Raw genomic sequence first — 14,921 nt, 5'->3', positions numbered from 1 at the left:
ATTTTCAACTAACATCTCTCCTTTATACTGCCATGATTCAAAATCTATTCAAGTCAGTGGGAATACTACTGTTGTCTTGAATGGCCTTTGAATCTTGTCCTCTGGCCCTGATTCAGGACAGCACTTAAGCACATACTGAAATGCAGTCCTGAACAGGGATGGTCTTAAGCGCTTTCCTAACCTGGGGCTTATGTGCTTACTACTAATGTTTTTTTTAAATGACCTGTTGTCACCTTTAATGAAAACAACTGTACCCATTACCTTTTATAGAGGTTATTTAGAAATAAAATTATATGAATGAAAACACATAAGCAATTGTATTAGATGATTTTAAAGTGAACTACAATAGTGACACTACTCATTTCCTGAGTAGGTTATGAGACATAAACTATAGATATAAACAATGAGGTCTGGGACACGTTCAGTCTTCTGAATAGAAATGGATATCATGCTCAAAAATGTCAACATGGTATTGCCTTCATTTTTAGTATAAAAATGCACATTTGCAAGTTTTAAATACAGATAACAAGGAGTTATTGTGCCTCAGATGATAGATTTCATAGCAAATTATCTAGCATTCATTTAATTTACAAAATATATTTACAATAGGCCAAATCTATTTCTAGTATAACTTCTCTAAAAACAATTCCAGTATGACAGGATATCGATATATTAATGGAAAATAATATATGCATTTGAATGTTTACTTGTCCAAAAAGTGCTGAAATTCTATCTTGTATATTTCCATTCCAGGGTCTGCATCAGGATACATTTTCTGGTTCTCCTTTGTTTTCTGTTTCTTTTCTGGATGAGTATTTCTAAAGCAAATGAATACACTTTTAATTGGCACAGTGTGCAAACTCTCAGTTATGCAAGTGCAGTCTGGTTTAGAGACTCAAAAGTGTGAAAAGATTGACTTGTGCATTTTTCAGGGTCAGGAGCACACTTTACATAGAAAAATAAAACATCCCTATGTATCTAATTTGGCAAGTTTTACAATTAACTTAGTCACATTTGTGAAAACTGGATTTTTCTACATGGTTGCCAATTAAATGCAAAGCTTTACTGAATACAGTGGAGCTGCATCTTAGGTTCTAAAGTCAGCGTGTAAGGTGAAAATTGTGTATAGTCAAAATTATCCTTGAAAATCCCTTAAATCGCCCATACAGTGCAGTGTACTGTACATGGTTGTACAGTATATAATAAAGCGTACATATGTAAAATATAATTTTACAGTACCCTATTTTTAATTATAGGGGGTAATTACAGGGGTCATTGATCCAGGAGACGGAAAGCTTGGGTGACGGAGAGCGAGTCTTAGACAAAGTGGTTGGCTCTGGTTCAGCTTGAGAAGTTGATTGCGTAAGCTCATCTGCTGCTGGTTGTTTTTCCTTGAAAAACATGGTGATCGGCAACTGTCACTGTCATTGTCTCTTGAGCTGCTCAAACATTTCTTGATATGGTCTCAAATCGTCCGTAATATTACATGTCATTGAGGCTTCATTCCATGGAGGGATCGTATTCAGAAATTAAATCATTCAAGTGTTTCACTGCTTGGAACACTTCAGCAAATTTATGAAGATTCCAACTTGCTGGCTCTGTTTGTCGTCATTATCTTCGTCTTCTGTAGATGATTTTATGAGTTCCTCTAACTCTTCGTTAATCAACGTTTCTCTATGGCTCTCAATTAATTCTTCAGTTTCTTCCTCAAGGATGTCAACAAAACCATTACCACACACTTGCCTGGCCACCTGAACAATGTGTTTCACTTCTTTGTCAATGGATGGGAAACCCTTAAAATCATTCACACATTCTTTCCGTAGGTTTCGCCAACATGCATTGACTGTTTCAGGCTTGATTGCATCCATTTCCTGTTTAATATAAGTGATGCAATCGGCAATGTTGAAGGACTTCTAACACGCTAAGATTGGGATCAGCATCCATAGCGCTACGTATCCATGAGAACGTAAGCCTCATGTACATGGTCTTGAAACAGCGAATCATGCCTTGGTCGAGAGGTTGGAGGATGGAGGTGGTATTGGGGGGGGAGAAAGACAACTTCAATGTCGTTATGCGCAAACTGAGTCCTGCAGGGTGGCCAGGAGCATTGTCTACGATCAGCAACACTTTAAGTTCTGCTTTGAAGCCAGGGGCTTGTCTTTCTGATTTTGAAGTGTAGGTGTGGTTGGGCATTTTTTTTTTTCAGAAGAGCCCAGTCTCATCAGCATTAAAAAGTTGTTCTGGAAGATAGCCCTTTTCTTCTATGATTTTCTTTAATTGTTCGGGTAGGCTTTTGCTGCCTCTTCATTGGAAGATGCAGCTTCACCAGTAGTCTGCAAGTTTTTGAGGTTGAAGCAGTTCCTAAAATTGTTAAGCCAACCTTGGCTGGCTTTGAATTCCTTCTCATCAGAAGGCTGTCCCTCTTCGGTGGGAGGTTTGAACAGCGCATAGAAGCTAAGAGCCTTTTCTCGCAATGTGTTGCCATTGATAGGCACACATTTATGGTTCATGTCTTCCAGCCATAAATTTAATGCCTTTTCAGTCTTCACTAAAGTCCTATCATGCACCTGGCTCGTCACCTTAGCAGTTATTGGAGCACTTGATGCCACGGCTTGATGAATTTCTCTCTCGAATCTTGATGGTATGGATGCTAGATTCGTTGTGGCCATACTTACGTGCCACGTTGGAGACTGGCATACTGTCTCTCAATAAGTCCAACACAGCCAGTTTTTCCTCCAGTGTTGGAACAGATCACTGTTTCTTCAGTTGAGCACCAGATGAAGTAGTTGGCTTGCGTTTAGGGGCCATGTTGTACGAAAAATATGTACAGTATCTTTAAACACTAGAATCACACTCAGCACGGCGAGATGCTCACACTGTGAGAGGCACGCGGGAACTGAGACCGACTGAAGGAACAGCAGATTCATGTCTCCCATCTCATGCTCACTCCGGGGCATATGCTCATTGAGTGGAATGGTGGGTGAATCGCCCGCACTATTTACAGTTATCTTGTTTTTTTTTTTTTGCAGAGCGCGTATAGTTAAATTTGCATAAGTTAAATGTGCATATGATGCGACTCACCTGTACTAAAATCTGAGTGCATTTGAATTTGTCAGAGTACAATATCAGTGGTTTATAAGCAAAAGTTAACTTTGGGATCCCGAATCCAGTCTCTATTACAGCAATGTAAATCTAAACATCAGCAGAGTTACTACAAATTAACACTGGTGTATCTGAGATCAAAATTAAACTGAATTGCTAACTTAGTATTTTCTTGTGTGAAATCCCAATGTCTAATATTGATCTGTTCTCATTTCATGGGGATTTATGCCCTAAATCTTATAAGTGGAGTTGACAACAAAAACCAAAAAATTTAGACAGCATTTTAATGTGAGAAAATTGGTAAATCATTAACTAGATTTAGCCCAGTAAAAATAGGCACAACTTAATTCACTTCAATGGAGTCATGCTTACTTGCTTGCACCTGAACTTAAATTGGTCCCAACACATTTAAATTTAACATCTATGTTTGCCAATAAAAGACAGACTGCAGGAAGAATATGTGTGAGCATTTCTGCTAGCCCCTGCAACATGTGTTAGGTAAAACTGTCACCATTAAAATATCAACATTTACCAAATTACCATAATTCTATACACTACCTTATTATTGCCGATTGTAATCATAGGCAATTTCTGCAGTATCTCAGACATTCTAGTGTGTTAACTATCAGTAAATGATAAGGTTTATTATGCAGGATATGCTTTTTATTTTGCTATCAATCAAAATAGTTAAATAAATAATGGAGTCCACTGTATAGGGGTGTGTGCATGAATATTATAAACTTGGCCATATCACATAAGGAATCAGCCAATCAATAAAAGTAATTTGGGTCATTTTCCGACAAATGGAGGCTTCTCAGCAGGAGGGCAACTCATATTACAGATCACTCTTAAAAAAGAGAGATTTAGATTTATTCAGCCACAGATCCATGGATAACTAATAGTGTGTCTGATTCAGAATAAATACACACAATCAATGAAATTCAGTTGAGGCTGAAATACTGAGCAATATTATTATTTATACATTGCCATAGTTGTACAGTGGCTTTGCCAAAATATAAGAAGGCAGGTTCCTGCTCTGAAAGATTCATTCTTTGCTTCCATCCATTGTTTACATGCAGTATTTATAGCATTTATATATGTCAGATCACCTAACAGTATGAAATACCCTGAGTTATCTATTGATGTGAGCATAAGTTAATGAATCTAGTGGCAAAGCTTGAGGACAATAATTAATTTCTAGATGTTTAGATTTCCAGTTTCCTAATGTAGTTTGTGGATTGACTACGAAGCACTTGGCTGAGGAGGAGAGAAGTTTCTGGCTGCTGATAGGCAGGACAAATCAGGAATCTTAGAAAGAGTTAATTTTGATCAGTTTCCCCTTGCTGGAAAGTACCTCCTTCTCTCAAGGTGGGGGTCGGGGTGGGGGGTGGCAGGTGGGCCATGTCATGAGGTCAGGCCTGAAGTGGAGAAGAAGCCAGTAAAGTGAGATGGCAGATAGAAATGGATGGGAAGCATGAAGCTCTCTGCCTATTTGGGGAAAGTAAGGTCTTGTGGTGCTTGTCACGGAGCTAATAAAGGGAGATGAGGCAAAGACTGGAGCCTGTCTTCTCAGTTCTATTCCCTTAGTGTAGAACTCTGAGGATGCATAATTTTTTTTCAGCATTCTACAAGTTAAATGAGATGTTCAAAATATTTTAAAGCAAAGTTTTAATACTTTACATTGGGCAAAATGTTGCCATAATTTCAAAACACATTAAATGTTAGTGTTTGGCAAAGCATCTAGTTCAAAATAAGAATGACACATTATCTAGTATCATTGCCTTATGAGGGAAGGACCACCTAAGACATTAGCATAAAATGACAACAATATATTGTAAGGAGACCTGGGCCCCGACCATGCAAATGTTTTTGCACATACTTAACCCTAAATATGTGAGTAGTCCCATTGACTTCAGTGGTTGTGATAACAGTTAAGAGAAAAAGGTCTTTCTATTTCAAATGACCTAATTCAATAACTTCCTAAAAAGTAAGCACTCAGGTAGAGCTTCAGAGAGGATTTCAGAAAGGGTAAAAAATAAAATAAAAGAAGTCAGAAATTTAGGACTATTCATTAACTTTCTATGTAAAAAAGATCTGAATTTTAAGATCACTATACTCACATTTTAGATATAGGAGAATGAACTAATTATGAAATGTATGCCTCAAAGATTTCAATTTCAGGCTTGACTTTACTTTGAAAATTAATTTTTTACTTTATCATTTTTGCAGGCAACTCAGTGGACAGTCTATCTGAATATTACTCATTGTTCAGTGATGTATGAACTATATTTAATTAATGTGAAAATATTAAACTATTATCAGAAGCATCAAATGTTCTAAAAACCTCAAAAGAAAGGTCAAAAGGTAACATCTCTGCTAACAATATGAGAAACAATGTATTTAACTTATTCTTTATATCAAAGCTTTTCAATGAGTTATGAATTACTATCCTTTTGTCATACAAAATGAAAATAAAAATGGTGTTCTTTTTACCAAATGTAATTTGTATTGTTTCAAGACATTTTATTCATATACATATTAGAAAGCAAAGATATTTTTTCAGTATTTTCCTAAAAAGCATTTTTAAATAACTATTTCAGTGCTAACCAATCATTTGAATAGCTGGCTGCATATTTCCATGACACGAGACTTATACAACTACATCCAACAAAGATGTGGTCATCATGAAATCACTTGCTATGTCAGAGAATTAATTGTTTCATGACAAAGTAAAGGTCAACAAAGGTAATTATTGCATGATAAATAACTTCCTCCCCCTCACAAGCATTTTTATCAATACTCCCCCACACTTGCAAATTTCCTCTGCCATTCTGGGTTCATCTCAAATGATGATCCAGAGAAAACCCTTCAGTATGGACCTCTAATCATTCATTCTCCACTTTTCTCACTACTTGGATAGAACCATTATCATGTGATCTTGGTCTTAACTTTGATCAAGATGGCAAGACAAAGGTGGTTTGTCTGTTTTTCCAGAAGATAGGCTGTGTTTGCCTTTCCCTTTAATTTTTAGATTACTGCTTCAAATCTAGTTGGTCAGGAGCCTATTCTACATGAAATGCATTGAAGGTTTCAATTCATTTCCAAGCTAATCGATGTCAACATACTAAAAATACTTTCACAATGGGCCCTGGTAGCTGTTGAGGTAGAGAGGTCAAAGATTTCATAGGTTACATTCCAGAGCTAGCCTCTACAATTCCTAGAGCTGGTTTTACTGGGTCAGGGTAAAAACACATTGAGCCAGATTTTCAGCTGGTGTCACTCAGTGTAATTACTCTGTAATTCTTCTGACACCAATGAACCTATGCCAACTGACACAGGCAGAGGCGCTCATCTATTAGTGTGTTGAGGTGGAGAACCTTGCTGTGTCGCTTTCCAAAACCTACCCATCCCCTGGCCAAATAGAGGAGTCTGATCTCCACGATTTTAAACAGTGCTACCTAGTCAGTCATAAAGCAGGAAGTTCTAAAACACCAGTGTGGCTTGCACTGTCCCAGATAATGTATAATGTATAAACTCAGTCATGCATTCTGGCTTCAAGGAAAAGAAGTTGCTAATAAACTTGGGTCTCCCTGCACAGCAGCATAATGTACTGTCAACAACAGACTTTGAGCAAGCAGGCCTTTGACAATTTAAGGTCACATATCATAGGTTAATGACCAAAGAAGTATTCTCAGCATAAATTAGTTTGAATTAATTAATACATTGTGTGTACATTTTTTCTTTACTATTTCAAAGTAAGAAAAGTAGTTGTTTTGGGAGACAATATTGTAAATTTTGCATAAATTCTTGATTTATTAGTAACACATTGTAAAGTTATTCTAATTGGAGATATATGCAAGTTAAAGTGAACCATATGTCTTAAGAAATTATGTAGTTTATGACATTATTAAAATAAATTGCTATTTCCTTACTGTCTGTTGAGCACATTTGTAACCTCAGGTCCAATGATGGTGATAGCCTTGCTTTTGTCCCTGTCTCCATTGTGCAAAGCCCTCAATCTCACAGGTATATACCAATCTGACTTCTTGCCAGATGGTTTCTTAAGTGAAGGACTGTTTGGAATCAGCAATCCCTCAATTGGCCAGTCAAAATCCTTTAAATAAAATAACAAAATATTCATTAAGTTTAATACATGTAGTCCAGAAAATAATTTTGTTATTTTGGTTTTTATTTTGTTACCCAAACCATTTCAATGTTTTTAAAGTTAACCTTAGTAAAGTTAAGGTACCACAGTGATGGCTGAGGTATAAGAACCTAGAAAGATGGAAAGACAGACAAAATGAAATATTTTCAAAAGCACTTATGCAACTATCGAGTTCTGGCTTCTCAATCTTGGAAGGGAAAAAATAGGACAAAATCCTCAGAGTTCTCAGTGGAACAAAGAAAGGGAGAAAGAATGCTAGAGTCTGTCAATAGTCTGAATCAGATGCCCTTTATCAGTATATAATAAACCTCAGACATGAATGACCAAAGCTACTCTGTAGTTTGGGAAGGAGGAATTGTGTTAAAGTAGGAGTTTTTATTATTTTTCCACCGTATAGAACACATCTTAATAACTATGGTCCTGATCTTGTAAACACTTATGAACATGCTTAACATTCTTACTGTGAGTAGTCCCCTTAGGTTGTAATAGTTAAATTAAGCACACATGTAAGTCTTTTCAGGATCAGGGCCTATACTGTCTCATGGAAAATCTCCATGTGATTGCACAATATCCTTGTAACAACAACAACAACCACTTAAATGGGAAAGTATTATTAGGAAAATGTCTAGGAATAAGTGTTTTTTCCCTTTATTAATCACACTGTCTCCTTTTGATCTTCATTTCCTCTCCCACATTATTTTGTTCCTACTTTTCCCCTTTGATCTTCTGGATATGCTGCCCAACTACCTAGTTCCCTCTTCCCCTGGATATTCCTTTGAATTTCTGTTATGGACACCTGATTTCTCTCTGATGGGCAGCTCCTGACTGATTGTTGGTGCTCAGGAGTGCAATTCTTGAGAGATGCTGCTCTTATTCTATGTGGTAGTGGCCTCAGGGCAGGTGGCTAAGTTGTCTCTGTTCTTTGTTTCCAGTTACCTCTAGGGGCATCCAGACTTTTTTTCTCCCCAATGAAGAGCCTAGACACCTGAGGAAGCAGAACTGTAAAAACAAGGAAGAGGAACCAGCACCATGTGACCTGCCTGATGTTTGCAGATCTCCAATGGCCACAGGCTATAATTTGAGTGCAGCGTGCACCTCAAGGTAGGGAGGAGGCAGGACGCTTTTTCTGGACTGGCAATATCAGCTGAGTTGGTGGGGTTCAATAAGTCATTGATCCTTGTTCAGCTGGGGTGGGGAGGTTATATAAACCCTGCCCCTCCAATCTGACCCCCCTCTCATGCTTGATTAGCAGTTGCAAAGAGTTGGCAGAGGAGCCTGCCATGGTTACACGTGGCCATGGCCCTCCCCTATGCAGGGCTGGGGGTCCCAGGAGATTCAGGGTAACTAGTGGGTCCCATCTGAGATACCCCAGGATTATAATAGAGGGCAACAGTGGCAGGCAGCAGCAGGACCCAGAGAACATGCTGTTGAATTAATTACCGGAGGAAGGAGGAGGTTCAGAAAGTCCCACACTGGTCAAGAGTTGACAAAGGGCCAGTGTTATCTCGATTAATTTGAGATTAGGGCCACCCAATGAGGACTTCAGAGATGATACAATGAGAGAGCAACAAAGAGTCAATCGTTTCAGGAACATAAGTACAGTGCATCAAGTTAATGTTGCTAGAGCAAACTTAGCTTCTGGAATACCAAGTTTTTAGTGCTTGATCTCACAATTTAATGCTGCATTCTCTATTTTTAGGCATTTCATTTCCTACCTAATTTATTTTTTTAAGGAAAAGAAATATTCCTTTCTTTGCCATAACCTGCTGGGTGTTACTGAAATAGGAATTGGTACTATAGTCCGCCAGTTCCACTATATATATGTTGAACTGTTTTAATATAGTAGAAATACTGCCTTTCACTAAGAACAGATGCCTCATCTTCAATTTTTTGATTGGTAAATATTGTGAATATTGCAGATTAAGAATTTTTAAAAAATCTGTTTGAAATCTAATAAAGTTTGAATAATTTATTGTATAAATTCCTTCCCCAATCTTCAAAGTTCCCTTTGCTAGTCAAGGATTTAAATCCTCATTTTCATATATTTGTAATAGAGGGGATGGAATTTTCAACTTTTGCTTTGTCAATATTAGTACATTTGTACCAAATTCATGAGACTCACTGGTGGCTAACAGCACTGTGCAGCCTGACAAATAATGTTCACTTAGAGGAACAGACAACTTCCAGTTTAATTCCAGATGAAGTTTAGTTTTCATTTATAAAAAACAATCTTCTATGTCTAGGTTCAGTATGGCTGAATATCGTTTCATTTAGGATCCAGTTCTGCCATACTAACTCTCTCTGAGTAGTACCTTACTCCATAACTAGACACACTGATTTACGTGTTACAGGTAGCAGAACTGGGTCTTTGTTTGTTTTTCAAAACAAACAAACAAACAAAAAATGCTGCTATCATTTAAAATAACTGAATACCGATAAAACCGGCTAAAGTTAATAAAAAATGAAAGTACATACTGCAGATTTGAAGCATGACCTATGGAATAATCTCTAGGAGAAAAATTCAGCCTTGTGCAGACAATATCCCTTTTACTGCCAGCTAATGTTTGACTAAAAGGTGAGTATTGCTACAATCAACCATGAAAATATAAAAGCCAAAAGTAAATGTTATCTTTTCTATGAAAAGTTAAACATTGAATTGCACGTTAAATAGCACACAGTATCCATGACAAAGTATTGGTGTTTCAGAATTAAGGACTGGTAGAACAAATCTTAAAGTTCCATTCAGTTTGCAATAATTCATTAAAAACAGACATTTTTGCATTAACACCAGCATCTATTTTCATTTATTCTTTCCAAAAGGTGAAATTGGCATGGCATGGTGTGGACAGTATATCACATCTGTTCGGCTTCAGCAGATGTTTAGCAAACAAAACAAACTACTGCATGTGTTGTTACTTCTTGAATGCATGAAATTACCTCATTAAGTTCTCCATTTGGAAGGAGAGGCCACATGTATGTCAGCTTATTCCACAGAGGATTCTCCACTTTGGAATGTTTCCACTGGTCTGGTTTAGTTGTCCCTTCATGCTTTATAGCCCATCTGAAAAAAATGAAGTTGAATCTCTTTTTTTATAATTACACTTCCAAATGTGAATAATTCTTGAGCAGTTAAGCTACAACTTTCTCTCCAGAGATAGTGCAGACCAAAATCCCGGATATGGTTTGAGATGGGTGAGCTAACACCCTGGATCAAAAACTCCTGAAGCTGGAGGTTTGAAATCCACCTCTCAACCTTAACTTCCCCAAATCTTGGAACGTTCAGATTTGACCCAAGTCAGAGAGTTTTTGAGCTTTGAAACTGGGCTCTGATCCTGCAATTGACTGTGTGCAGTTGCACTCAGTTGCAGGATCAATGCCTGGAATTCTGACGTGAGTTTTGATCCTTCTCTTTGAATGGTTCCTTGACCATACATGATGTTGAGAGTGATGGAATGCACACCATGTTAGTCGTTAAAGTAATTTTCATATTGTGCCTAGTTACATACCACACTGAAGTAAATGATAAGTAGCTATGAGTTGCAAGGTTAAAGTGTCATTAACAACTATCTACAAGCATCAGAAAGTAATGCAATTTCAGTGCTCATTTAAAAAGAGAAAAAATCAAGGAGTAATCCTTTATAAATACAGGCCCCAATATAGAAGGGGCTTAAGCACATGCTTAAGGACAAATGTGTTTAAGTCCCATCAATTTGACTTATGCATATACTTAAATTTAAGAACATGCTTAAATATCTCTTCATCTGATGAAGCGAGCTGTAGCTCACGAAAGCTTATGCTTAAATAAATTTGTTAGTCTCTAAGGTGCCACAAGTACTCCTTTTCTTTTTGCGGATACAGACGAACATGGCTGCTACTCTGAAACATCTCTTCTGAATAGAGATGCTCTCCTGATTTTCAGCCATAATATCCAATATATTGTTCAACTAAAGATATGGGACATCTTAACATAAAACTTTCTTTGGCTTACTTGCTCTACAGATTCCAGGTTTATTAAAATGACAGAAGATTTTGATTTATAATCTTGATTATTCATCCTGAATAGAATCCCTAGAATAGAAACTAAGTATATATATTCTTAGTAATTTGTATTTTGTATGGGGAGGTACTTGCTTTCCATGAATTTCTGCAAGTCCTTACAGGTTGTGAGTCCTCATTGTCTTCCTCTTCTTCTCTGTAATGTAATGCAGATTTCCTAAAATCCCCTATTGTATATTTCAGAACATCTTCCAAAAAGAATATCATTTATCTGTGGTCTCCAGCATACAGACTCTACATTTCAAAAGGAGCTGTTAGAAAGAATTAGTAGAATGAACAGAATGGGAAGCAGGCCCTCCTGTGGGTTTAACTGGGACTGCTGGTTAAAACCGAGGCCACTGAGATTAAAATGTACCCATGGATTACTTGCAAATGAAATGACAGAAAAATAATAAAAGCAATTTGAGCTAGTAAATTTCAAAGAACATCATAAGAGGATCATGTATACTTGTTACACAAACTTACATAACTATCATATTTGACATCTTCTCAAAGCTCTATGACAAAGATGGAAATGTGTCAATGCAGACCAAACGTTCTATGGCTACAGAAGAGCTAGAAGACACCATACTCTGCATAGAAACAGCTGAAGCCCTTGTGCAGTTTCAGTCCAAAAAATACTGAATATTTGCAGACATGCTCTGTTTATTCCCATTTTGGTTTTCCAAAACGGAGAAATGTCTTTATTCCCGAATGCAGTTTTTTCCATATTTGGCTATCACTTGTAAGTCAGAACAACTGGAAATAACAGAAAATGCACTCAGGAAATGGGTTTGGTTTTGGCTTTGTAAGAACCAAGCAAGAATAGAGAGTGAACTTGTTCCATTATGTTTGCAAACCACTGTAGGAGAAGTGGATGCTGCAAAAATGTATAGGGCCCCAGTTAATAAGTACACAAAAGCTGAACCTTTAAGAAGTTACTTGTGTATTTCTATGAAAAATTAAGAATGAATAGAGAAGCGATCTTAGTTCAGTACCATGCATACTCTCTGGAATCGATTTCCCACTCAAGGTATATATGTCACTGCCATGGAGAAGGGTATATTGTGCACAGAGTATTGTGACAAAGCTCTGTCCTTGCCTCTGTGGGTCCCGTGTTTCCTGGCAGATTTTGCTAGCCTCAGAGGTTCACTGTGACCCTCCACGTAACCCTTCTTTCTCTAGAGATAAGGGTCACAGTCTATTGAGCCATTTTCATCATAAGCCAGCAAGGGAGGTGAGGAGAAGTTATCCTTCCTTGCACAGTCTCTGTTGTCTCCCAGTCTCAGTGATTAATCAGGGGGCAAAGGTGTGGGGGAGGGGGGAGCCCGGGCCCACCCTCTACTCCAGGCTCCAGCCCAGGGACCCTAATAGTATCAGCTATGGTAGCTGACCTTTAAGAAACATGACATGTACAATTCCCTGGGCTACTTCCCCCACAACAGCCCTCACTTCCTCAAGCTCCACTTCACCTTTACCTCAGGGCCTCCTTCCTTGTGCCTGATATGGGGTGTACTACTCAGCCTCTCCAACAGCACAACTTCCTTCCACAGCTCCTGACATGCACACCCACCTGACTGACTGGGAGGCTTTTAACTAGTTTCAGCCAGCCCCTGATTGGCTTCAGGTGTCCCAATCAACCTAGCCTTCTCCCTGCCTTCTGGAAAGTTCTTAATTGGCCCCAGGTGTCTTAACTGACCTGGCGCAGCTTCCATTTCACTTAACCTGGTACCAGGGATTTGTTTAGCCTGGAGCTAATATGTCTATCTCCCACTACTTTTCTATAGCCATCTGGCCTTGCCCCGTCACAGTATATATAGCATATGAAAAAAATCATTTGGTATAATATATACAGGGCCAGATCTTCCATTGCCTTGCACCTTTTATAATCATTAACATCAGTGTGAAGTGGCTGTAAAATGATACTAACTCATAATAGTGAAGTTTCATACCCACTTCACACTGATGTTAATGACTACAGAAGGTGCAGGGCAACCGAGAAGCAAGCCCACCAAATTTTAGCATACAGCATATGTATTTAAGCTTGTATTGTGCATATATAGAGACTTTGAATACAAAATGTACACAACTTACTAAATAACATACTGTAGATGTTAGTGTGATGGATGTGGAGCTGCTCTGTAATAATCTGTGAATATTGTATGTTAACCTGGTTATTAGGATGTCTACTGTATTAAGATATTGGTTTAGGAGAGAAACAAGGTTGGTGAGGTAATATCTTTAATTGGACCATCTTCTGTTAGTGACAGAGACAAGTTTTTGAACTACACAGAGTTCTTCTTCAGGTCTACGAAAGAAAACCAGAGTGTCACACTGGGAAGAGATTGTTAAGCTTAAGAGGTACCACCTTGTAAGTAGCCCATTAACACCTCTGTAGGCACAGAAAAAAGGAGGGGTAGTAGGTTACAGATTGTTGTAAAGAGACATAAAACCAATACCTCTATTGAGTCCATGATCTTTAGTGTCTAGCAAAGTTATGAATTTAAGTTCCTAAACTCATCTTTTGAAGGTGTTGTGAAAGGTTCCTTTGAGGATGAGGACTGAGAGGTCAATATTGAGTGATCATTTTGTTAAAAGTGTTTGCCCACAGGTGACATGGTGTTTTTGTCTTTTATCACTTTTTTGTGTGAGCATAGTGATTGTCTCTTTGAGCACAGCAATTTTATCCACATAGTTGTTGTTGGGGCATTTAGTGCATTAGATAAAGTATACCACATGTTATGATATGCATGTGTAAGACCCCTGGATCTTGAAAGATGTGTTGCAGGGCATACTGATTGTTGTAGCAGCGGAGATATGTCTGCAGGTTGTGCACCTGTTGTTCTGGCACAGTCTAGTGCCACATTGAGTTGGTGTGTGGGGAGCTTGCTTCTGACTCAGGAAGGTTGGGAGGCTGTTTGAAAACCAAAAGAGGGGTTTTGGGAAAGATTTTTTTCATGATGTGGTCCCCATCAAATATGGGTTGTAATTGTTTGATGATATCCTGTACAGGTTTCAATGTGGGGTGGTAGGTGACAACTAGGGTGGTACAGTCAGTGGGGGCTTTTTTCTGTACCAAAGCAGGTTCTCTTGGGATATTTGGATGGCCCATTCCATGATGTGATCTACTTCTCTGGTGGAGTGTCCTTGTTTGGTGAAGGTGGTTTTAAGTGTGTTTAAGTATGTATTTTGGACTATCTCCTGAGAACATATTTTGTGGTATCTGAGTGCCTGTCTGTAGACAACAGATTTCTTGGTGTGTGGGGTGGTTACTGGATCTGTGAAGGTAAGTCTGGCAATCCGTGGAGTTCTTGTATATAGTTGTCTGTTCCATAGTTGAAGCTGATTGTGGTGTCAAGGAAGTTGATGCTGATATGGGAGTGTTCTAGAGAGAGTTTGATAGATGGGTGGTGATTGTTGAAGTTGTGGCAGTTTAGGTCATTTGTCCAGAGAATGAAATATCATTGATGTATGTCAGCTATATAATTGGTTTTATGGTGCATTTTTCCAGAAATCCTTCCTAGAGTTTAATAGCAGTTTGTAAGGAAAAATTTACAGGAACAAGAAGGGGAAAGAGGTGCAGCTAGTCCTGTAATTGTGTCAGTTAGGCAGTACACTA

General features: G+C 38.1%; 1 protein-coding gene across 7 annotated transcripts in view; it reads right to left on the bottom strand.

The window, feature by feature from the left end:
- DCDC1 (doublecortin domain containing 1) overlaps window positions 1-14,921 on the bottom strand; it is a 420,020-nt gene that overhangs the window by 65,143 nt on the left and 339,956 nt on the right. For all 7 annotated transcript variants that reach the window (XM_073347762.1, XM_073347765.1, XM_073347767.1 and 4 more), the window contains 3 exons: window positions 10,205-10,328; window positions 7,035-7,216; window positions 708-818 (listed from right to left, as the gene is read on the bottom strand). In XM_073347762.1, coding sequence (XP_073203863.1) covers window positions 708-818; window positions 7,035-7,216; window positions 10,205-10,328 — 417 coding nt within the window. The remainder of the gene's footprint in view (window positions 1-707; window positions 819-7,034; window positions 7,217-10,204; window positions 10,329-14,921) is intronic.

This window comes from Lepidochelys kempii, chromosome 6 (assembly GCF_965140265.1).
Source record: "Lepidochelys kempii isolate rLepKem1 chromosome 6, rLepKem1.hap2, whole genome shotgun sequence".
Taxonomy (NCBI): domain Eukaryota; kingdom Metazoa; phylum Chordata; order Testudines; family Cheloniidae; genus Lepidochelys; species Lepidochelys kempii.
This window is presented reverse-complemented; position numbering and strand designations above follow the sequence as displayed.